At 44.6% G+C, this 25701-nt stretch overlaps 1 protein-coding gene across 1 annotated transcript in view; it reads right to left on the minus strand.

The window, feature by feature from the left end:
* The window catches only part of RNGTT (RNA guanylyltransferase and 5'-phosphatase), a 420910-nt gene that overhangs the window by 275483 nt on the left and 119726 nt on the right, over positions 1 to 25701 (minus strand). The window contains exon 10 of the mRNA XM_040428751.1: positions 8160 to 8231. Coding sequence (XP_040284685.1) covers positions 8160 to 8231 — 72 coding nt within the window. The remainder of the gene's footprint in view (positions 1 to 8159; positions 8232 to 25701) is intronic.

Consider the following 25701-nt stretch of genomic DNA (forward strand, 5'->3'; position numbering starts at 1 on the left):
ATGGTAACGGAAGCGTTTTTGCAGATCCATGACGGATCCGCAAAAAACACTAATGTGAAAGTAGCCTTAGGCCCCTTGCCCACGACCGCATGCCCTCCGAGATATACGGTCCGTGAGCGGGCCATATGTCCCGATTCGGCATTGATCATGCGCACGGGATCGCACAGCATCATAGATTACAATGATGCTGTGCACGTCGGGCCGCCCGCGGTGCTACTGTCCTGCAATCGTATGATCTTATGAGTGCAGGACAATAGTCCCGCAGGCGGCCCGACGTAAACAATATCATTGTAATCTATGATGCTGTGTGCTCCCGTGCGCACGATCAATGCCGCTCCGGGACATATGGCCCGCTCACGGACCGTATCTCGGAGGGCATACGGTCGTGGGCAAGAGGCCTTACACTGTTTTTAATTATAGGGGTGTAAGGGAGGAAGGAATAGAGGTGCTACTAGAGGCACATTTCAGGGCCCAAATGTAAAAGAATATGCATCACAAAATCTTTTGTAGGGTTTATTAAACTATATAGTAACATATTGTGTATGCACTCTACCATATTAGGGCTCTGTACAACCTCGGCAGTATAACAGAGAAGTAAGAAGTAATATGTCCAAAAGGGTATAATTCTACTGCATACAGCGGCTTATGGATGCTCCACACAGCAGCATACTAAGTGCCTACAGCTCAGAAGTATGGCAGCACACAAAAGGTGGCTACAACTCCAAAGTACAGAGCAGCAGTGGTTTTGTGCTTTGTACGGTTTCTGTCCAGATTAGGGTACGGGCACAGGTGCAGCTTTTGAAGCCAAATTCAGGAGATCAGTTTGCAACGAAGGTCCATACAGTGCGTTAAAAGTTGAGGTGTGTCCTTGCACAGTCGGACACTGGCAGCACTGACTGGATAATGCCAGACTGTGCAGGGATACACCCCAACTGGTAGCATCCACCCTGACCTTCAATACATACTGCTAATAATTTATTTAGAATAATAGAGGAATGCACAACAAAGTCATAAGACTACAGGATTGTAATTACATGGGAGATGCAAGTAGTTACTAAAACAGAAATGGGGAACAGGTCTTCTTTGAGCTGACAGATCTACTTAAGTAAGGAACTGAGTAATGTTTTTCATTCCTAGAGCTTGCATACCTAATAAGACAAGCTGCTGAAACATTGAGCTAGTAGGGTCACAATTTGTACCTTTTTTCAGAACATCCATAAAACATGTTAAATGCAAATCACAATTCTGACAACGATAAGAAAGGTATCACATTCACAGCTTCGCAATGTCCCAAATGCATATTGTTTCGGGACGCAAGAGTTAATTTCATGCGAAATAATTTGCTCCTTGGAAGCACAATGGAGAAAAAGTCTGTATGCTCATCTCCACGACTCCAGCCAACATTATTGGATTTGTGGTTTAATGAAAATGCAGAAAGACTGTGAATTGTGAGCCTCAATTATGGTTTGGCGAATCTGACAATTAGAGTTCAATAACTCCAATTTCTATAATACCCAATTCTATTTTCTTAGAGAAATGATATAAATTGCTTCTCTTTATTCACCTGCCTCATTTCAGACACGAGCTTTCATTCTAGAGAGTCATCCCTATCGTTATCTCTATAATGGACAGCCTATCATTTACAGCTATTTTAGTTTAAGGGGGAAGGGGAAGTGGTGGGGGCAGTGACATCCCAAGTTGTTTATGCTGCAGAATGTCTTCAAACCACGTAATCTGCTTCTGCGATAAATGTAAAAGTGACTAGATTGTGAGGTTCTATGCAAAGAAGGGCAAACACGTAAACTACTTGTGGGGTTGTATATGAAAACACTGACAACTAGAGAAAAAAATTATTTACTAATCCTATATATGTCGCAAACTCAGACAAGCGGTCTACTCGTGCGCTAGTTTTGCAGCAGAATTTTACACCAGATTAGTGGAGTAATTTTGGAGCAAAGTGTCACATCTAGGGCCACGTTACCTCCGCTAAGCCATGCCCCATTTCCGATAAGTCATAGCCCCTCTAGATGCACCAAATTGCGCCAAAATTTGGACAAGATCGAGGTGCATTCATATTTGTAAATGATGGACATAAAGTAGTTCTGAAAATTGTGTTTCAGGAAGAATGTATCTCTATCCTAATGTTAATAACCAATAATGTCTAGGGTAGGGCCACACGGGGCAACATGGACACAATTGTTGAAGGCCATGAAGGGGCTCTTTCAACAGCAAAACCCTGCAGCCCTTACAGTGTTTTCCTGGCAATATCATGGGGTCACTTAATTTACAAAATACAGTGGCCATATCACTCTTCTGCCCCATGTGGCTCAGACAGAAGAGTTCTTCATAAGGTGTCTGAAATTTTTCATCTGGCACAAAATCTTCTACCTTTCCTAAATAAACTTTATGAAATAGACCAAGCTGCAACATTACTTCTAGGAAAGAATACCTCTATAATGAGGCATCAAATGCTAAGTACCACAATCTGACAGAAAAAAATATAGTACACCTTTGTATGAAGCCAGCGGTATACGGAGGTATAGTAGAAGCTTACAGATTTATATGGACACCAAATTTCTGTTCAGCAACTCCAAGGTTTGAATGGAGGTGTAATAAAGTCATGAGAATGAGGTCTACGAAGCTCAAAAATAGTAATAAGAGAGGGATCCCCATCATGGGCGTCCCCAGAAATTTTTCCAGGGGGGGGGGCATAATTTTATTGACATCCATGCTCTGCTTGTTTCTGAGAATGTAATGAAGGGGAGGGGCATATTCATTATCACAAAGTATAATAACGCATGAGCTGTGCAGTGGCGGATCCAGAGCCTGGTCTCAGGAGGGGCACTTCCAGATTATTTTCTGTCCGCCGCCACAAAACAATGGTGCTTATAGAACAGACTACACAGTGTAGCGGTATACTGTATATTGTGTGGCACAGTGTATGCTATATGTGTATAACATAAACATATTTCTCATGAAAACTTACAATTACTTGGCTTGGCCCTTGGGGATCTCGGACACCACTTCAACACTTTGGCTGGGGGGCTTGTGGAGCTGATGTTGTGCTTTATCCTAATGAGAAAGATTTCATAATAAGGATTTGGATAAAGGGCAGAGGGATAGCAGAGTAGGGAGAGGATGGTGCTGCTACTAGGGGGTCATACCATGTGGGAGTAATAAAGCCCACCATAATGCCCCCCCAGTAGAAATAATTCTCCTTATTATGTGACAGTGCAAAAAATACCCCCTTGTATTGCCCCCAGTTGAGCTAATGTCCCCATACTGCCCCCATAATGTGCCAGTATAAAATACCCCTATATAGTGCCCCCGGTAAATGCCTCCATAGTGCTCCTCTCCCCCCTTCCTCCTTGTGCCCCCCATAATGTACCAGTATAAAATGCCCCAGTAGATGCCCTCAGTGTCCCCCATAATTTGCAAGTATAAAATACCCCTTCTTAGTGCCCCCCGTAGATGACCCCATAGTACTCCTCTCCCTCCTTCCTCATAGTACCCACCATAATGTGTCCCAGTATAAAATTCTACTGTACAGAGCCCCCCATATAAAACATCCCTTCTTTGTGGCCTCAGTAGATGCCCCTATAGTGCGCCCAATAATGTGCCAGTAATAACAGCCCCCACATCTTGTGCCAGTAATAACAGCCCCCCCATCATGTGCCAGTAATAACAGCCCCCCATCATGTGCCAGTAATGACAGCCCCCCCTTGTGCCAGTAATGACAGCCCCCATTATGTGCCAGTAATGACACCCCCCCATTATGTGCCAGTTATGACAGCCCCGCATTATGTGCCAGTTATGACAGCCCCCATTATGTGCTAGTAATGACAGCCCCCATTATGTGCTAGTAATGACAGCCCCCCATTATGTGCCAGTAATGACAGCCCCCCATTATGTGCCCGTAATGACAGCCCCCCCATTATGTGCCAGTAATGACAGTCCCCTATTGTGTGCCAGTAATGACAGCCCCCCATTATGTGCCAGTAATGACAGCCCCCCATTATGTGCCAGTAATGACAGCCCCCCATTATGTGCCAGTAATGACAGACCCCCATTATGTGCCAGTAATGACAGACCCCCATTATGTGCCAGTAATGACAGCCCCCCATTATGTGCCAGTAATGACAGCCCCATTATGTGCCAGTAATGACAGCCCCCCCATTATGTGCCAGTAGCCAGAGACCCCCATTATGTGCCAGTAGCCAGAGCCCCCCCATTATGTGCCAGTAGCCAGAGACCCCCATTATGTGCCAGTAGCCAGAGACCCCCATTATGTGCCAGTAGCCAGAGACCCCCATTATGTGCCAGTAGCCACCTGTACACAAAAAAAAATAAACACTTATACTTACCTCCTTGGCAGTGATGCGATGCAGGCCTCTTCCGGCCTGTGTCCCGCGCTGTGCGGCTCAGGCTGCGCGATGACGTCATCGCGCCGCCTGCGCCGGCCTCTGATAGGCTGCAAGCACTAGGCCGGCAACCTATCAGAGGAAGGGAAAGGGACACGCCTCTCCCTCCCCTGCCTCAGCACAGCCATCTGTATCGCTGTCCTGAGGACAGCGATACAGATGACTATGGAGATGAACGCTTCCACAATGGAAGCGTTCATTTCCCTGTGCCCCCCCGCCGCCCCCCCCACTTCTGAGCAGCTCGCTGGCCCCAGGGGACGCCCATTATCCCCATTATGAGGCACATCATAGTGATTTAGAATGGGAATTCTAGGAAAGTATCTCTACAGATGAATGCAGAGTGCTTGATTTGATGGAGGAGGACACCCTAGTATGGAAATCTAGCCAAAATATTGGATAAAAGTAGCACAAAAAAATAGGTCCATCAGAATATTTATACACACATACTTCCTTTCTCCAGTAACTTTCCTTCCTAGAGAATATGTGCGTCAGTAAGTGGAAATGCCATTCATTACGTTCTGTCTCTGCTACTGTAGCACAATGACAGACACCAGGTAGTACCAAGGTCTAACATTATGCTCAATGTCAACATTGCTTATTGTAAAGATTTCCTTTAGTGAGAGGAACAGAAGACGTTCCGTCTACATTATGTCCATTATGTCCTTAGAAGAGACGTCTTCCAAAGGTGTTTCAATCTTCTTTCTACATAAGCTCTTCCATCACTGCCACCAGAACTTACAACAGTAATGTAAATGAATCATCTGCAAGCATTTCCACACAAGAGTATCTCCATAAGCTAAAAGAGCTTCACCTACTTGAGAACAGTGCTGACAGGACTTGTCTAAACAGACAGCAACTCTGTTTAGACAAAGAGGTATTGTGAAAGAAATCTGGACTGCTACAGACTGGAACCGTATCGTCTTAAGCGACAAATCCAAATTCTGTTTGGGATCCTACAATGGTCTGGCTCAAGTATGGAGGCCTCGTGGTGACCACTTCAATCTTGCTTTTGCAGTAAAGCAACATACTACCCTAACTGCTGGTGTGATGATCTGGGAAACCATTGTCTATGACAGTCAGCCACCCCTTACAGTGATACGAGGGACATTAACAGCTCAGCAATAAGTGCAGGACATCGACTACATGTGTTGCGTCTCATGAATGGGCTTTCAACTTTCATTTTTCAGCAGGATAATGCTTGCCCACACACACCAAGGTTTCTGTCTCCACCAAATTGTAACACTTCCTTAGCCTGCCTGGTCACCAAATCTACCGCCAATCAAGCATTTATGGGACCGGCTGAGACGCCAGCTCTGAAGACCTACGAGTGTGTAGGATCTGCAGGCCCAAATATCTATGGGCAAGTGTACTGCAAGATTCCATATGAAGCTGTATTCCTCCATGCCCAACCATATCTTATCTTGTATCCAGGTTAGAGGTGGCTTAAGGGTACTAGAGGCTCCTTTCAATTGTACAGTTTTCCCAAATAACCTTATCCTTTAGCTCTAATTTTGTAATCATTACATTCACACATAGAAAGTTTCATTTAATTCCAACAACTCCTTGTTGGTGCCTTACCTTTTTGTCAATGAGTGTATGTAGCAGTTATATCTATTCTAAATTTTGTCACAGCCTCAAATTTTGGAGTGTACCATTGAATTGCCTCTAACATGGCAATGGAAATGTGTTTTTTTTTCCATTTTATGAACATCAAATAATAACCTAACAAGGTTCAGTGAATGAATTTCAAGCAAGCTCTATTCAGAAGTGAAGTTGAAAACCACATCTCTCATTAAGTAATGCATTCAGTAAAGCTTTCTGATGTGCATCATTACAGACAATAGAGAGGGCACATCAGAAATTTGAACATGTTGGTAAGGTGAAATAAAGAGGTTCCCACAGATATAAAGTTTTAAAGCATATATCAATAATACTTAGACATAACACCTTGCATAACATATAGCACCATACTATTAATTGACTGAAGTAGTAGTTAAAGGCATAGGACCCCATACAAATTAGTGTATTGTTGACAGAACCTACTGTTTTTGGCAGGACCAGCCAATAATCTGATGTGGGGGAGGAGAAGCACCAGATAAACTGAATTTTCTCACCCTATCCTTTTGTTCTCCTGGGAAACAGGCCGTCACGACTGGTGTCTGTCAGTGGCTTTCTCCTCTCTCCCCATACATAGGTGCTTGGCCGAACGGGGCATATATTTGTATGGGAGAGTAGGGAGAAATTGGACGACAGGTACTGAAGGTGTATGGGCACCTTAATAAGTAAACTTGAAGTAAGAGGAGATGGAAAATAAGGCCCTGCTCATAATACACTAATGGTCTACTTACTGTATACGGTGGGAAAAAACCCCAAAGTAGTGACATATCCCACTTTATACGCATATAGTGGGGTATGTCAAATATAGGGTTCCATTGTGTAAAATTACTTTACTGTATACCTCTCCATTACTACTGTATTCCATATATCAAGGGGAGAAAAACAGAACTGGATCGCACATCCACAATGCTATGCTTAGATCTAAATAAACTCTAAATAAACTCGCTTCTTAGCGCAATAGTAAAGTGTACAACCCCCCATACTGCATGCTGTACAAGATGCATTAGTGTACATTTTGATCAAAAGGCATAAGCCCACTCACCACGCCAGGGTTACCTCTTAGGCACCATTCACATGTCCGCAACGTGTTTTGCGGATCCACAGAGCCGCAGATCCTCAAGACACGGACACCGGCAATGTGCGGACCGCACATTGCCGGTACTAATATAATATGCCTGTTCTTGTCCGCAATTGCGGACAAGAATAGGACATGTTCTATTTTTTTGCGGAACGGAAGTGCGGACCCAGAAGTGCAAATCCGCAATTCCGTGTCCGGGCAGCACATCGTGCTGCCCCATAGGAAAGAATGGGTCCGCAATTCCGTTCCACAAAATGCGGAACGAAATTGCGGACGTGTGAATGGAGCCTTAGAGAGGGACCTACTCTGACAAATAGGCGCAGCACACTGCGGTGACAACGCGGCACTGCCCTAGTAGGCGGCAGGACCCAGGAGTCAAACAGCAACCCTGCTGTCTGACAATGCCACCCACGGCCCTGGGTCCCACTGACCCACCAGCACAGCGCCACAAAAATGCAAAAGGCCACCACGCAGTACTGCACCATCTGAACAGTTGTCTAACACAAGATGTCTTTTGCTATCAGAGACTGCAGGTCTACTGTATTCCATACCCAACTTTTTTTTGCAATCATACTATATATTGGCTTAACATTTTGCATTGTGCCATTGAATTGTTCCTAACATGGCAAAGAAAATTCCTATTCATGGTTCATATGGAAATTCCCATTTGACTCTTGAATGTAAAGCAAGGAATTATACCTTACCTTTTTATTACAGAATACAAACAGTGTGAATTTTTCTAGCTATGGGAGGGGGGAACACGGGAATCATCCTGACATAACCTTTCATCATTCAGTGCTTGTAAAGGGATTGTTTTGACTTACGGTGTGGACTTTTTGACAGGACTTACTTAGGATTCTGGCACTGACTCAACATGACAAAGCCGAGGCAATGAAGCATAAATTCAAAAGAACCTGCTTTCCCCAGAAGAGCAGAAGTATAAATCACAAGGAAGAATAGTCCATGTAGTAACTAAAATATTCTGGTTACCCCAAGCAAATCATCTAGGAATGAATCTAGAAAAGAAAATTCTCAATACGTACACTGAATTTGATGATGTCATATATTAAATATCGAGGCACAGCTTGTCCTTTTACTTTATCAATGATCATTTCCTTCAAAAGAAAAGAGAAACAATATATTAGCACAAAATAGGGTACAAGTCATCATTCAAGAAATATTGTAGGAATTAAGTCCGTACATTTTTAATATTTGCACCATGTTCAGTGCATATTTTCCGCATATGTACTAGAGAATATTCCCAATACATGTGCACAAGTCAACAGACCAAAGTAGATTGAAAGGATGCCAACAAAAGATGACCTAATGCACACAACCGTATTTTGGGAGCGAATCGCACACGGACTTCGTCTGTGTTCTGTCCACATCCGCGCGGCCATTCCACAAATGATAGAATATGTCCTCTTCTTGACCATTTTGAGAACAAAAATAGGGGTTTCTATAATAGGAACCAAGGAAAGTATGATATGCACATGGCCGATATTGGTATTTTGCCATGTGCAAAAGGCGTAATAAAAATACAGCTAGTGGGGGCATGTGCAACCTTCAACCATATCCCTACTCATAGCATTGCTATATACAAACAGATCCAAGTCCTCAAAGCCACTTAAACGGTCAATAACGTTTAACACAACTTTGCATTAATTAAAAGTACAGGTGAAAATAAGAAACTTTATGACAGTTCATACAAGATAGTGGTTCTTCTCCTCTTGCCACCTTCCTCCTAAACTGACAGTCTCCCTGAGTTTTCTGCCATCTTGTGAGACCTATAAAGGATCAGATTTCCATAAGAGACTATGGAAACAAAGGATAGGGGTGAAAGTGACCTAATGTGAGAGAGACAAAGGCAACAAAAACTGTGTGTGTATCCATTTTCTGGCAGTGTGTCCATTTTTAATGTTCGTTTTTCATGACCCCCCATGGTGCCCATAATGTCCCCCATAGTGGTCCAGCTAAAATAACGTCCCCCACGGTGTAAATAATTTTTCTACAGTGCCCCAAACTTTAAAAATGGCCCCCATTTTGCCCCCAATGTAGGCCCTCATCTTAAATAATTTCCCCCATGGTGTAAATAATGCCCCCATAGTGGCCCCCAAGCTATTGTGTAGTTGATGTGAAAAAAAAATAAAAAATAATAATAATAACAACTCGCCTCATCCACTTGCTCGCGCTGCTGCAGTCTCTTCTCTCTTCATTGAACAGGACCTGCCATGTGTGTGATGATGCCACCGCGTGCTCCCACATGGCAAATTCATCACGTGCATCACATGCCCTTCGGAAGGTCCTGTTCAATGAAGAGAGAAGAGACTGCTGCAGCGGGAGCAAGTGGATGAGGTGAGGTTATTTTTTTTTAACCCCTAAATGGCCATATTGTTAAAATATACCTGTTTTTAACGGCCATTAGACGGGTGCACTCCCATTTAAGTGGCCGTTAAAAAGGGTCGTTGATTTCAATGGGGGCATCTGGCCGTAAGACATGCCCTATTTTTGGACGGACACTATTCACTGGCTGTGAGAAATGGACAACAATTTTCATAACTTTTATTGTCTGTGTATGTTTTTAGAACTATCGTGCGATCCTATATATTTTCCATTCTGTGACTGTTCGTGCCATTCCGTCTGGGCCTGCAGTTGAAATACGCATTACCCTTGGAGGAAATCAGTTTATCATCTGAATGTTAAAAAACTGGCCCTTTGCAAGTGGCAATGAAGGTGGTTCCTGGAAATGCAGCCACTCAGACAGCCTGGAACCTCACCCCGCAAGGATCCAGAAGCTTTTCAAATACAGTGCCAGAGGATGAAGAAAATATCTCATAAGCAATAACTCATCTCTGGTACAACTCGCGTATTAATAATTGCGATCATTGCATTCCGCGTGATGTGGGCATCGTATGGGGTTTAAACACCCCATCCCTGAAAGCCAGCATTCCCACATAACCAGTTTCTCACCTTCTGGGACAACCACAGCGGTCATGTGTGGTATCAAAACGATCAGCCAGATATAATATACATTATTAAAACATGGCGGGTCCCGAATACCCATTAGTGTGGACGGGAAGCCATAATTTAATAATACAAGTGAGATAAGGTAGGGGGCGGCACCACTACACCGGTTTAGCACACATGAATGAGACGCTGGCGTGGCTTGGAGAGGACACACACGATCGGTGGTGCTCAGCTGGACGTAACAGATGAGTTACAAAGCGGAATCAATGTAGAAGTGAAAATAGGCAGCGGCACTCACCCGTGTGTAAGTAGACAGCTTTTATTTCTCAAAATAACATGAGGCAGGGGGTGGAAGGATCCTGAGCACGCATTGAACAGCGGCGGCCGTTTTGCGCTACATGCGCTTCTTCTGGCTGTGCGTCAATGCGTGCTTGCGCATCGCTCCTTTTAAATGCTGGCGCAGGCCGTTGGCATGGAGTTTAACAAGCCAGGCTGCGTCTGCATAAAGGAAATGACTGGCGGAAATATAAATATAAAAACAATGACATGTGCAACTGTCACGGATCATAAACAATACAGATGGTATAACAATATGCTAATACATGACATATTACAGAAAGGGGCTAAGATCGTTCCTATCGTTCATACCTAATTCCCCTAGGGCATGTGTACGTAGTACCCACCTAGCCTCTCTCTGTAGGAGTAGACGATGTCTGTCTCCTCCTTGCAGGGGCATAGGTACGGTTTCTAAACCTGAGAAAGAGATACAACTGATGTCACCATCATGAGCTCTTCTCACATGTTCTATGAGTCTCGGACATCCTTTCCCTGTCTTGATGGAGTTAAAATGTTCCCTGACTCGTTCGTAAAGGCATCTAATCGTCTTGCCGATATAGAAGCGTCCACATGTGCACAGTAGTAAATATACTACATAGGTACTGCGGCAGTTAATGAAAGTGTTAACTTTATGTCAAATGCCAGCAAATTCAATGCATTTTTTCTTTGGACTGGCTCTTGAGACCAGCACTCACTAGCGCCCCTGCATACCTCAGGGACACAAATGATTTCCTACTAGCCCTCAGGGAGATTTGCTGGCAACAGGATTACCAGTTGGTGTCCCTCGATGTGGAAAGCCTTTACACCCGCATCCCACATGATGCGGGTGTCGAGGCGGTCCTTGACATCGTGGCGAACCTGGGTAAGAGCGATCTATATTGTGAATTTGTTGGTGAGGCACTTAAGTTTATTTTAACCAATAATACTTTCCAGTTTGGGAACGAGTGGTTCAGACAAAGGGTGGGTACGGCTATGGGGACCCCCGTCTCATGTACATTTGCCAACATGTACCTTGCCAGACTAGAAGACAGGTATGTTTACTCTACCAGTAACCCTTTTCTCTCTAAGCTCAAAGCATACTTACGCTTTGTAGATGATGTGTTTCTAGTCTGGGAAGGTACAGAACAAGATTATGGTGAGTTTGTGAAGTATCTCAACAGAAATGACATGGGTATGACCTTCACTCTCAATTTCGGAGGTAGCAGGTTGGAATTCTTGGATGTGGCTGTCCTGGTGGAAGGCGACGGGTTGGTCACGGAGGGCTTTCGTAAGCCCACGGCGACCAACTCCTTGCTCCACCACGACAGCTTCCATCCACAGAATGTCAAGAAATCCGTACCTTACGGTCAATTCATTAGATTGCGACGTATCAACAGCACAGATGATGGATACCGTAGACAGGCTCAGGATCTTAGGCAGCGACTAGTCAGGAGAGGTTACCCTGAAGAGATGCTAGAGAGGGATATGGAACGAGTGGAGAAAAACTTCACACAAGAAAGTCTCCTTAAAAGTGGGTATGAGAAAAAAGATCAGACCAAAAGGGGGAAGAAGAGTCCTAGATTTGCATTCTCATTCAAGTACAGTCCCATGGCCGAACGCATACGATCGGTCATATTTAAAAATTGGGACGTCTTGAGAAGGGATGCAACTCTAAATGAATTGACACAGCAGAAACCCCTGATCTCCTTTAGAAGGAGTCATACCGTCAAAGATAAGCTCGTTAGGAGCAGGTTTCAAACAGATAGGAGTAAGAACTGGCTTAAAAGTAACCTTCCTAAAGGCAACTTTAGATGTGGGAGCTGCTCACTGTGCACTAGCAATTCTCAGAAAAAATGCATTGAATTTGCTGGCATTTCACATAAAGTTAACACTTTCATTAACTGCCGCAGTACCTATGTAGTATATTTACTACTGTGCACATGTGGACGCTTCTATAATCGGCAAGACGATTAGATGCCTTTACGAACGAGTCAGGGAACATTTTAACTCCATCAAGACAGGGAAAGGATGTCCGAGACTCATAGAACATGTGAGAAGAGCTCATGATGGTGACATCAGTTGTATCTCTTTCTCAGGTTTAGAAACCGTACCTATGCCCCTGCAAGGAGGAGACAGACATCGTCTACTCCTACAGAGAGAGGCTAGGTGGGTACTACGTACACATGCCCTAGGGGAATTAGGTATGAACGATAGGAACGATCTTAGCCCCTTTCTGTAATATGTCATGTATTAGCATATTGTTATACCATCTGTATTGTTTATGATCCGTGACAGTTGCACATGTCATTGTTTTTATATTTATATTTATATTTCCGCCAGTCATTTCCTTTATGCAGACGCAGCCTGGCTTGTTAAACTCCATGACAACGGCCTGCGCCAGCATTTAAAAGGAGCGATGCGCAAGCACGCATTGACGCACAGCCAGAAGAAGCGCATGTAGCGCAAAACGGCCGCCGCTGTTCAATGCGTGCTCAGGATCCTTCCACCCCCTGCCTCATGTTATTTTGAGAAATAAAAGCTGTCTACTTACACACGGGTGAGTGCCGCTGCCTATTTTAACTTCTACATTGATTCCGCATAATTTAATAATATTTCATGTCTGCCAGCTGAGTAAGAGAGGTGGAGAATGCACAGGTAATGAGGGCCAATCCCAGAAGGCTGGGACAGAATAGGAGGGAGACTCCTCTCAGCTCCACCCTCTGCCGAATGGGGATAAAAATGAACTATTGGGAACATTTCTTTGACACAATTTGGGAATCCGATCAGCATTGGGTTGTGCTCCACTTTCCTCCTGTCCCCGGAAACCAGAAGGAACTCTGACCACACAATTCGTTGAGTAAGAACCTTTTTGCTTTTTATCTTTTTATTTTTATACTGTTTTGCGCACGTTTATGTATGTCTTACTTCTTTTAACTTTTTGTAACTAAGTACTGTACCTTTTTAGTACATTAAAGCACATATTTAATGGTTTTGCCTTGTGCCCTGAACTAGCCCAGTAACCTCCATTTTGTTAAGGTACTTTCACACTTGTGGCAGAGTGATCCGGCAAGCAGTTCTGTCGCCGGAACTGGCAATCTGCATGCAAACGGACAGCATTTGCAGACGGATCCGGATGGGGATCCGTATGTCCGTTTGTCATACGGACAAACAAATCAGTTTCTATTTTTTTTTCACATTTAGTAAAAGGTCTGCACATGCGCAGACCGGAAGGACGGATCCGGCCCTGCGGTATTTTTAATGCCGGATCCGGCACTAATACATTGTAATGTAAATTAATGCCGGATCTGGCACTCTGGCAAGTGTTCCGGAGTTTTGGATGTAGATAAAACCACAGCATGCTGCAGTATTATCTACGTCCTGAAAAGTCAAAAAAGTCAAAAGTCAAAAAGACTGAACTGAAGACATTCCGATGCATCCTGAACGGATTTCTCTCCATTCAGAATGCATAGGGATAAAACTGATTAGTTCTTTTCCGGTATTGAGCCCCTAGGACGGAACTCAGCGCCGGAATAGAAAAACGCTAGTGTGAAAGTACCCTTAAGTGTATGAGTGCGGTTTGCGTTACCGCGTATTTGCTTTATGTGTGGCCTGTGCCACTGTGAACCTGCCTGCGAGTGGGGCGCTGTGGGGTTTTCTATGAGCCGTTAATTAATTGGTGTATTGATTTAAATGTCATAGATGGTGGCAGCGTGTTGGGGTGCATGAGAGGCTGTGTCAGGGTGTGATCGAGGCTCAATCTGAGGCCTGTGTGAAGAGGCGCAACCGGGTCACGTGACAGGGCGGTCCCCGTTACTTAAACGGCAGTCACACGGCCATTCTTCACATGTAGCCTTAGTGCTTTATTCACATCAATATTGTTCATGACTTCTCAATAATGTATATGGGGATTCTGAGTGCAGTAGTTAGAGAGCGGAATGTCCTGTTTTCTCCATTTTCTCATCTATGAGAGCAATCTTACTAGCTAGTATCCACAAACTAGCTCAGGAAGAACTGAGATTCCGTGACAGAGCCTGCAGAAAGGAAAGCTGGTGGAGTCGGTGTCAGAGTTGGAAGAAAAGTACCAACTCCAGCTTAAAAAAAATATTGTCTATTATTAATATTGTGCAATTAATTTATTAACTTTCCTAGGAATTTATATAAGTTTAGAAATGTTATTCAGAAATATATTTTCTGTACTATTAATCTAATAGCGCATTTACATGCGCAGACCAAGCAGGTAATTATCGGGAAGGGACCGTTCCTTCCTGATAGTTGCCTGTTCATCAGTGGAGCTAAAAAGCTGATTTATATGTGGAAATCTCCTCCACTGTATGGGGATGAACAATGGCTACTGCCATCACTCATCCTCCTACAAATTGACAGTTTCTGGGCAGCAAATTGCAGTTCACATAGCACAATCTGCTGCCTAGAAACGATTTAATGAGGTGCATGAATGAAGAACTCGCCTAATGAATGAGCGTCTTCCTCATTCATCAGTTGATCAGCAGTACATTTACACAGTCCTATTATGGTGAATGAGCATTCATAATAACATTTGTTTCCAATAATTAGCCCCACAATTGTGCGGTGTAAATCTGCCATGAGGCTCCCATTTATAAAAAACATTGATAAGCAGGTTATGCTAGTGTGATAGAAAATCAGATGCCATCTCTCCTGTCCTTATACTATAAACAGTGATAAGCAGAGTGGTTCTAGTAGTGATAAAAAATCTGTTCTCATCTCTCCTGTGTTTTCCCATGTGCTTATACTATGAACAGTGATAAGCAGAGTGTTCTAATGGTGATAGAAAATCAGGGTGTTCTAGTAGTGATTAGTGTTGAGCGAACTTCTGTTTTAAGTTCGGCGTCTAAGGTTCGGCTTCCGGTTAGCGGAGAATCCCGATATGGATTCCGAATTCCGTTGTGGTCCGTGGTAGCGGAATCAATAATGGCCGATTATTGATTCCGCTACCACGGACCACAACGGAATTCGGAATCCATATCAGGATCCTCCGCTAATCGGAAGCCGAACTTTAGACGCTGAACTTAAAACGAAGGTTTAGTCTTACCGGTAAACGGTTTTCCAGGAGTCCGACATGACAGTACCCACTGGAGGATGTCCTATTGGATCTCTGTAGGGACAGGAAGCGTGAGAGGTTAAAAGGCCCCTCCCCTACCCTCCCACCAGTGTTCTTTCCAATTACTACACCAGATAGGATCCAACGTATTTATTAAACTTCCATGTTAGACACACATCGGAAAGATAATTTTAAGGATCCTGGCAATAACCGAAAAGAATTATGGGGGGGAAAATAACGGGTACTGTCATGTCGGACTCCTGGAAAACCGTTTACCGGTAAGACTAAACCTTCGTTTCCAGGACGTCCCTCCATGACAGTACCCACTGGAGAACTACCAGCTAAACAACTAGGGGGGGACCACAGCCTGAAGGACCTTGCGACCAAATGCCAGATCCTGGTTGGCCAGGGAATCTAATCTATAGTGCTTAATGAATGTAGAGAAACTGGACCAGGTTGCGGCCTTGCAAATCTGCTCTACAGAAGCATCTGCTTTCTCTGCCCACGATGATGCGACTGCTCTGGTGGAGTGGGCTCTTAAGGGAAACGGACAAGGAAGTCCTTTCTGTGAGTAAGTCTCTCGAATCAAGTCTCTGATCCAGCGGGCTAGAGTTTGTTTCGAGGCCTTGTTGCCTCTGTTCTTTCCCCCAAAGGAAACAAAGAGGTTCTGTGATCTTCTCCACGGCTCCGTCCTTTGGAGGTAGGCGAGAATGGTTCTTCTTACGTCGAGGCAATGGAACCTTTCTTCTTTCGTATTCTTGGGGGAGGTACAAAAGGAGGGAAGAATTATTTCCTGCTCTCTGTGAAACGGTGATACCACTTTTGGCAAGAAAGATGGGTCTAATTTCAGAATGACTCTGTCATCCAGAATCCTCAAGAATGGTTCTCTGATGGAGAGGGCCTGAATCTCCCCAATTCTACGAGCTGTGGTAATAGCTAGTAAGAAGACAGCTTTAAGGGAAAGCATTTTATCTGATAATTGGTCAATAGGTTCAAAGGGGGGCCTACAAAGACTCTCTAGGACTACATTTAAGTCCCATGGGGGAACCGTCTGTCTAACAGTGGGTCTTAACCTGGAAATCGATTTAACAAACCTCCTAATCCACCTGTGGTCGGCCAGAGGGGTGTCAAGAAAATTACTCAAAGCCGAAATCTGGACCTTAAGGGTACTGGGCTTTAGGCCCAGGTCGAACCCTGCCTGTAAAAAGTCCAGAATGCAGCCTATAGATGGGACCGAGATTCCTGGATGAGTGTCTGCGAGCCATGATAAAAACCTTTTCCATATCTTTAAGTATATGGCAGAGGTTACCGGTTTTTGGCTCTGCTGCAAGGTTGAGATTACCTTATCCGAAAGGCCCTTACTTCTCAGGATCTGCCTTTCAGGATCCAGGCTGTTAGCATTAACTTCTCGAGATTCGGGTGTTCCAGGGGCCCCTGAACGAGAAGGTCCTTCCTTGCTGGAAGGGCTATTGGGTCTTCTAGGAGTAAGTCCGTCAAGAGCGGAAACCAGGCTCTCTTTGGCCAGGCTGGGGCTATCAGGATAAGGGTCGCTGAGCAAGCCTTTAGTTTTTTCAGGACCAGCGGAATTAAAGGAAACGGAGGAAAGGCATAAGCTAATTCCATGTCCCATTTGTGGGATAAGGCGTCTACCCCCCTCGGATTGTCTCTGGGGTTCAGGGAGAAGAATTGATCTACCTGGGTGTTCCTTCTGGAGGCAAATAGGTCTATCTGTGGGAACCCCCATTGATGGCATATTTGAAGGAAAACTTCCCGGTTTAGACACCATTCGCCTGCATCGAGACAGTGTCTGCTCAGAAAGTCTGCCGTGGAGTTCTCTGTCCCCTTTAAGTGGACCGCTGTCACCGAGAGGACTTTCCTCTCTGCCCAGTGAAATATTTTTCCGGATAACTCCAGAAGTAGAGGGTTCCTGGTACCCCCCTGACGCTTCAGGTAACATACGGTGGTTATGTTGTCTGACAGCACTCTGATGTGGTGGTTGGAGAGAATATATTCGGCTGACATTAGTGTCTTCCATACCGCCTTCAGCTCCCTGTAGTTTGATGATCTGCGGCTGTCCAGGGTGGACCATTTGCCCTGGAAGACATGTCCTTCCAGATGGGCCCCCCAACCCCACTGGCTTGCATCCGTGGTGATGATTATAGAAGGAGAAAGGTTCCAGGCAACCCCCTTCTTTAGGTTTCCGGGATTGGTCCACCAGGATAGAGAATCTAGACACCGCTTTGTAAGTGTTACCTTCGAGTCCAAGGACTGATGATCCCTGTCCCAAGCTGCCAGCACTGCGGACTGTAGGCCCCTGGAATGGAACTGGGCCCACGGGATCACTGAGATGCATGAAGTCATTAGGCCAAGGATCTTCATTGCCTCCCTTAAAGTATGACCCTTCTGTTTCTGGAAGGTCAAAATCTTTCTCCTTATCGTCTCCTGTTTGGATTCTGGAAGGAAGGAGAACTGACTTTCTGTGTCCAAGAGAACCCCTAAGAACTGTTTTTTGGTGTTTGGTACCAGGTCGGATTTGGGGTAATTTATCACCCAACCTAGATCCTTGAAGAGGGCTAAGGTCTGATGAATACTGCCCTCTAGATCTTGTTTTGTGTTGGCTATAAGAAGAAAATCGTCCAAATATGGAACAATCCTTATTTGCTGCTTTCTCAAATGCGCCACAATTTCCGTGATGACTTTTGTAAAGATTCGAGGGGCTGAAGAGATTCCAAAGGGGAGACACTGGAATTGATAATGAAGAACCGTCCCCTCCTGAATGACTGCAAACCTGAGATATTTCTGGTGTAGGGGGTGAATCGGGATGTGGTAATACGCATCCTTCAGGTCCAAGGTGCATAGAAGGTCTCCCTCTGAAATCAACGGAATTGCCGACTTTATGGATTCCATTTTGAATTTGTGATAGGTTAATGATTTGTTCAGGGACTTCAAATTGATAATTGTCCTGAAGGATCCGTCTGGTTTCTTTATTAGAAAGAGACTTGAGTAATGACCTAGAAATTTCTGATTTTCCGGAACCTGGACGATAGCATTTAATTTTAGTAGCTTCTGCACGTCCAGACCTAATTGATTCTGCTGACTCACTGAATGGACTTTTGTAACCAGGAATCTTTCCGGGGGAGGACCACGGAAATCTAATTTTACCCCTTCTCGGATGGTTTTTAGGATCCACTGGTTTTGGGTAATCCGAGTCCAGGATTCCCAAAATAAGCGGAGCCTGCCCCCTACTGGCCTGATGTCATTGCTTACTTGGGCCTGAGTTGGGATTGAAGAGGAACCCCCTACCTCTCCCTCCTTTAGGGTAGCTCCATCTACCTGTTTTACCTTTCCCTCTCTCTGAGGGTGTATACTGTTTGGAGGTCTTACGAAAGGGCTGCACAGGCTTTTTTGCTTTTCCCTCCGGAAACCCTTTCTTTTTATCGGCTGCGCTTTCCAGAATGGAATCGAGGACCTGGCCGAAAAGGTATGTTCCGGTGAAGGGAATTGCGCATAATTTGTTTTTAGAGGCAATGTCTCCTGTCCAGGATTTGAGCCAGAGGGCCCGTCTTGCAGTATTCGTAAGAGCGTCGTTCCTGGCAGCGAAACGAATGGACTCTGCTGAGGCATCCGCCATGAAGGATGCAGCAAATTTTAATAAGGGTAAGGACTCAAGAATTTCCTCCCTGGAGGTTTTCATCTTGAGATGCTCCTCCAGTTGCTCCAGCCATAAGCACATAGCTCAAACCACTGAGGTTGCTGAAATGTTAGCATTAATAGTGGCCGCTGAGGATTCCCAGGCCTTCTTCAGGACTCCATACATTTTCCGGTCCATGGGGTCTTTTAATTGTGAAGAATCCTCAAATGGAATAGATGTCTTCTTCACCACCTTGGCCACCTGGATGTCGACTTTTGGAATTTCATCCCAAAGTTTAGTCTCCTCTGGATTGAAGGCCAGTCTGCTCTTGAATTCCCTGGGAATATAGAGCTTTTTGTCACCTTCTTCCCATTCCTCTTTGATCAGATCTTGAAGGTAAGAATTCACCGGGAAAATCTTTCTTTTCCTGGCCCTTAATCCGCCGAACATCTCGTCCTGTATAGAACGTTTCGGCTCCTCCTCCTCCACTGCCATGGTCTGCCTTACTGCAGTAAGGAGCGAGTCCAGCTGATCCGAGGAAAACAGGTATTTCCTTGGCTCCTCTGACATCGAAGGGGGGATCTGATCCTCCCGATCGTCTGAAGGGTACCCGGTTTCTTCCTCTGAATCCGATACTAAGTGTACCCTGGTACGCTTGGACGGAGGGGAAGCGGGAACTGGAAGAGAAGGGGGCTGATTCATTCCGGCCGCCTGTACTTCCTCCCTGACGATGGTTCTCAGCTCTTCCAGGAAGGATGGTTGTTCTTCCTTCAGGATCCTTGCTAAGCAATCCATGCAGAGGGCCTTTTTATACGACTCAGACAGCTTTTTTGTGCATGTCGCACACTTCTTAGCTTTTTTCTTGGTGTCTCCATGCGGTCTATGTCCCGCCTCTTTTTCCACCTTAATAGGGGGAGAAGGAGATATAAAAACCAGCCTAGGGGGAACTATACACCTGCCAGCCGGATACTACTTACATTACTCTGGACGAGGGGGTCAGCTACCGCATCTAGCTTGCTCACACCTTGGCCCTCCATGATGCAACCGCCACATAAGCATACATCATAGCATTTAAATAAGGTTCCTACCTTACAGGCCCTCCCCTCATCGCCGCCGGGACCGCCTCCTCTTCTGGGGGACTCTTCCATAGAAAAATCAACCCCACATGCGAGGCCCCAAACCGAGGCCTCCAGCATGTATGCGCGCCGCCATCTTGGATGCGTCACTTCCGGGTCATCAGGAAGAGACGCCGATCGCATCATCGAGGAGGGCGGAGCCGCTGCTGAGCGCAGAGCTCCGTCGGAGAAGCCGCTCAGCGTCCGGGTACCTGCGGCCTGCTCAGGAAAAAAAGGTACCGGACAAGCTAGGGGACCCCTCCCAGAGGGGTGCTGGCTTTTAGGCCCCACGGAGGCTGAAGAGGAGAGGCAAGAGCCCCCCGACCAGCCTCGGCCTAGTGTTTGCTCCCTACTTTAAGCAGGGATCCACTCACTGCTCCTATCCCTGTAGGGACAGGAAGAACACTGGTGGGAGGGTAGGGGAGGGGCCTTTTAACCTCTCACGCTTCCTGTCCCTACAGAGATCCAATAGGACATCCTCCAGTGGGTACTGTCATGGAGGGACGTCCTGGAAACAGAAGTTCGCTCAACACTAGTAGTGATAGATAATCAGTTCTCACCTCTGCTGTGTTCTCTCATGTCCTTTACTATAAACAGTGATAAGCAGGGTGTTCTAGTGGTGACAGAAAATCCATTCTGACCTCTCCTGTGTTCTCCCATGCGCTTATACTATAAACAGTCATATGCAGGGTGTTCTAGTGGTAATAGAAAATCAGTTCTCACCTCTCCCCTTATACTAGGTGTCTTCACGTTGCTCTAAGGACTTTAGTTACAGTGCCTGAAACTGTGCTGCACATGCTCAGTAGTGAAGACCGGAGGACGAAGTTCACTACTGTGCATGCCTCCAGTCATCTCGGAACTACTAGACAGAACAGGAAGACAGCATTAATGGGGTTGTCCGGGAATAAGTAACTTTTGACAGCCTGCCTTTGTTATGGAAAGATTGATACTTAGAACAAGTTCACAGTTCAGTTATTTGGTCAGTTTTTTCCATCAGTTATTTCGAGCCAAAAACAGGAGTGGGTCAAAAACAAAGAATAGGTGCAAATCTTTCCATTACACCTGATCTCTGAGTAGGCTTCGCTACTGGTTTTGGTTCACAATAACTGGTGGAAATTACTTAACAAATAACTGAATTGTGAACTCAGGTTTCCTACTACCGGCAGCTACGGTCCTACGCACTGGTTCTCATGTGTCCCTAGCATGGGCATGGTCAACTGCTCTGCTGCAGCAAAGGACCGACTTTGAATTACTTGACCAATTGGGCTGAATCTCTTCCAAATTGAATTTCAACTAATGTGCTCTTCACTACTGGCCATAGGAGTTCTGATAGTTGTTGTTTTGCCAACAACAACAACAACTATCTATACACATATACCAATCCTAACAACCACCATCTTCTAATGGGAGAAAGTTGGGATACCTCTATATACATTAGATGGTCCACAGTGCGGCCACAATTAAGTAATATATATGGCAAAGCTTTAGAGGTGTCATGCACAGTTTTTTCTCCAATCCTCAGAGCTGGAGGAAGCAGGAATTGGTAACATATTTATTGTCATTTAAACTCTAGCATATCTTGGTATAAGCACTATGATTCAAGTGAATTATGCTCCAGAGGCAATAACTATGCAGACAGAGAGTGATTAAACGCCTACACCAAAGCAAGCAAAGTGGGCACTGTGACCCTGTCACATTAGAGGAGATAAGCTACACAAACAAACATATAGCTGGTGTATAACATAGCTGTTCAAATGTGATCGGGCCCACCACGCAAGGATATCTAGTGTGCAACTAACAAACACTTGCGCGGTTAAAGGAGTATTCCACTGCAAAAAAATAATCTCCCAATAGCAATCCCCTAACCACATACACATTTTAGTAATTTTACTTTATTTAAATGGAACCTGTCACCATTAAAATGCTGCACAGCCTGCATGTTATAGAGCAGGAGAAGCTGAACAGAATGATATATAGCATAACATGCAATTTACTAATTTAACGCCTTAGAGACCAGCCTGTTTTGGCCCTTAGTTTTTTTTCTTCACTTTTCGTCGCCTTCCTTGAGTTATAACTTTTTTTTTTTTTTTTTTTCGGTCGATGTGGCATTATGTGGGCTTGTTTTTTGCAGGCCAAGTTTAGTTTTTAATGCCAACATTTTTGGGGTACATAACTTTCTGATTAACTTTTATTTACTCTTTCTGGGGAGGGAGGGGGGAAAAAATAGCAATACTGAGTTTTTACATTATAAATTGTGCAGCGTTAATTTTTCAGCATAAATAACATAACTTTTATTCTCTGGGTCAGTGCAATTACAGTTATATCAAACACATATGGAAATTCATCACCGACTCTCTCCCCCCCCCCCCCCCCCCCCCCTCCCATGCCAACTTGCGTAAAAAAAAGTCTTAAATGCTGTGCTTGCGACTTTAAAGGGGTTGTCTCATCATGGACAATGGGGGGGATATCGCTAGGATATGCCCCCATTGTCTAATAGGTGCGGGTCCCACCGCTGGGACCCGCACCTGTATCGAGCATGGAGCCCCGCAAGTGAAGGAGGGCGCACTGCGCATGCGCAACCGCCCTCTATTCATTTTCTATGGGGCCTAGTGATATGCCCCCACTGTCCATGATGAGATAACCACCTTTAATGTCACTTGCACAAACATTTTTGTGCAAGTAGCATTTCTCCACCGCCCTCGTGACTTTTTCAAAAAGGGGTATGGTGACAATGGGAGGGGGTCTGACAAGCAGCCCCAGCATATTTATTTAATGAAAAAATGTTGTTGTTGTTTTTTTTCCCCCTTTTCTTTTAGTCGCCATATTCTGACCCCTATAAAATTTTAACCGTTTTTGATATATATTTTTTTTAGGGAGAAATAACCAAGAAACTGCAAATCAGCCTTTTTTCTCCATTTTTCCATTTCCATATGGGATAAATACACTCACCTAAAGAATTATTAGGAACACCTGTTCTATTTCTCATTAATGCAATTATCTAGTCAACCAATCACATGGCAGTTGCTTCAATGCATTTAGGGGTGGGGTCCTGGTCAAGACAATCTCCTGAACTCCAAACTGAATGTCAGAATGGGAAAGAAAGGTGATTTAAGCAATTTTGAGCGTGGCAAGGTTGTTGGTGCCAGACGGGCCGGTCTGAGTATTTCACAATCTGCTCAGTTACTGGGATTTTCACGCACAACCATTTCTAGGGTTTACAAAGAATGGTGTGAAAAAGGAAAAACATCCAGTATGCGACAATCCTGTGGGCAAAAATGCCTGGTGGATGCTAGAGGTCAGAGCAGAATGGGCCGACTGATTCAAGCTGATAGAAGAGCAACGTTGACTGAAATAACCACTCGTTACAACCGAGGTATGCAGCAAAGCATTTGTGAAGCCACAACACGCACAACCTTGAGGCGGATGGGCTACAACAGCAGAAGACCCCACCGGGTACCACTCATCTCCACTACAAATAGGAAAAAGAGGCTACAATTTGCACGAGCTCACCAAAATTGGACTGTTGAAGACTGGAAAAATGTTGCCTGGTCTGATGAGTCTCGATTTCTGTTGAGACATTCAAATGGTAGAGTCCGAATTTGGCGTAAACAGAATGAGAACTTGTATCCATCATGCCTTGTTACCACTGTGCAGGCTGGTGGTGGTGTAATGGTGTGGGGGGATGTTTTCTGGGCACACTTTAGGCCTCTTAGTGCCAATTGGGCATCGTTTAAATGCCACGGGCTACCTGAGCATTGTTTCTGATCATGTCCATCCCTTCATGACCACCATGTACCCATCCTCTGATGGCTACTTCCAGCAAGATAATGCACCATGTCACAAAGCTCGAATCATTTCAAATTGGTTTCTTGAACATGACAATGAGTTCATTGTACTAAAATGGCCCCCACAGTCACCAGATCTCAACCCAATAGAGCATCTTTGGGATGTGGTGGAACGGGAGCTTCGTGCCCTGGATGTGCATCCCTCAAATCTCCATCAACTGCAAGATGCTATCCTATCAATATGGGCCAACATTTCTAAAGAATGCTATCAGCAAGTTGTTGAATCAATGCCACGTAGAATTAAGGCAGTTCTGAAGGCAAAAGGGGGTCCAATACCGTGTTACTATGGTGTTCCTAATAATTCTTTAGGTGAGTGTATTTTTATATTTGAACAGTACAGGCGTTTTCGCACACGGCAATAGCCATGATGTGGATGTGTAATTTTTAGCAGTTTTTTTTTTATTTTGGGGAAAGAGGGTGATTTGAATTTTATTTATTTTTTTTACTTTTTTTTTAAATATATTTTGCATAGGAAACTATAATACGCAATCATTACATTACTTCTTTCATAGATTTCAATGCATTAGTATTGGAGTCTTTGGTGATTATAGGAAATAATGTGCAGCAGCCTCCACTCCCACAGGTGGACCGTGGCTGCTGCACAGTGCAATCCTCCGGGAAAGAGGGGGGGGGGGGGGGTAAGGGGGTAGCCGGAGAACACCCAGAAGCAAGTGTTTCCGGGTTTTACCCGATTCAGACGCCGTGGTCATGTTTGACCATGACATCTGAAGAGTTCAAAGTTTGCGACCGGAATTACCGCCGATGGTGAACATAACTACAGGTGCCATTTTTTAAATGCCCAACCACTGACTTATTTTTATGTGGGGCAGTCGGGAAGGGGTTAGACTTTTTTTATGCTTAGTCATGCAGAGTTAGCTGTCAACCACTTAAAGGGGTTATCCGATGACTAATGTAAAACATAAAAACAAAGACATCATACAGTACATGACAATACCTTTCTAACAAAGCTAGAACCAGCCCTGTACCTCACATGTATCTAGATATGGTAACCACAGTAGTACAGGTATCTAATCTTCAGTAACTTATAGCCCTACATTTAGATACAATTTAAAATTGATGCCTCTCAAGTCTCAACTATTCATTTGGGCACAAGGGGTCCTCTCTTTAGCAGGGACTTGCAGCAGTCCCGAGACGTTTCAGGAGTTGATGACAGTACTAGGAAGCAGTGGAGCAGGCAATACAACTGCTGTCAGTATTCTTTGACCAACTAAAGATGTGCCTAAGAGCACTCAATTGTTTACCTGGACATTTGCTTTTGTGATCAACGACTGAAGTACAGTTACTGTAATGCTACAGTAACTGGTTGGCTGCAGCGGTCAGTTGTCTCTGTGTCAAGACACAGACTGCAGCAGGAAACAGAGAGTGGCAGGAGAATAGATAGCCTTGGAACTGGGATTAGCGAGGTGAGCATATCTCTTATGTGTTTACACAATGCTGAGCAGTTTAAAAGATATGTTGTGTTTTTTGTTTTTATTTATGTATTATTTTTTTTAGAAGGAGCCATTTAAAACAGAACTGATCAGAAATTGATCACTTCCACATACATCACAGGGAGGAATGGGTTTAACATACAAATACTCATATTACTGGGTTCACTTGTGAAGAAGAAATTAT

Source organism: Bufo bufo, chromosome 4 (genome assembly GCF_905171765.1).
Source record: "Bufo bufo chromosome 4, aBufBuf1.1, whole genome shotgun sequence".
In the NCBI taxonomy this organism is placed as follows: Eukaryota; Metazoa; Chordata; class Amphibia; order Anura; family Bufonidae; genus Bufo; species Bufo bufo.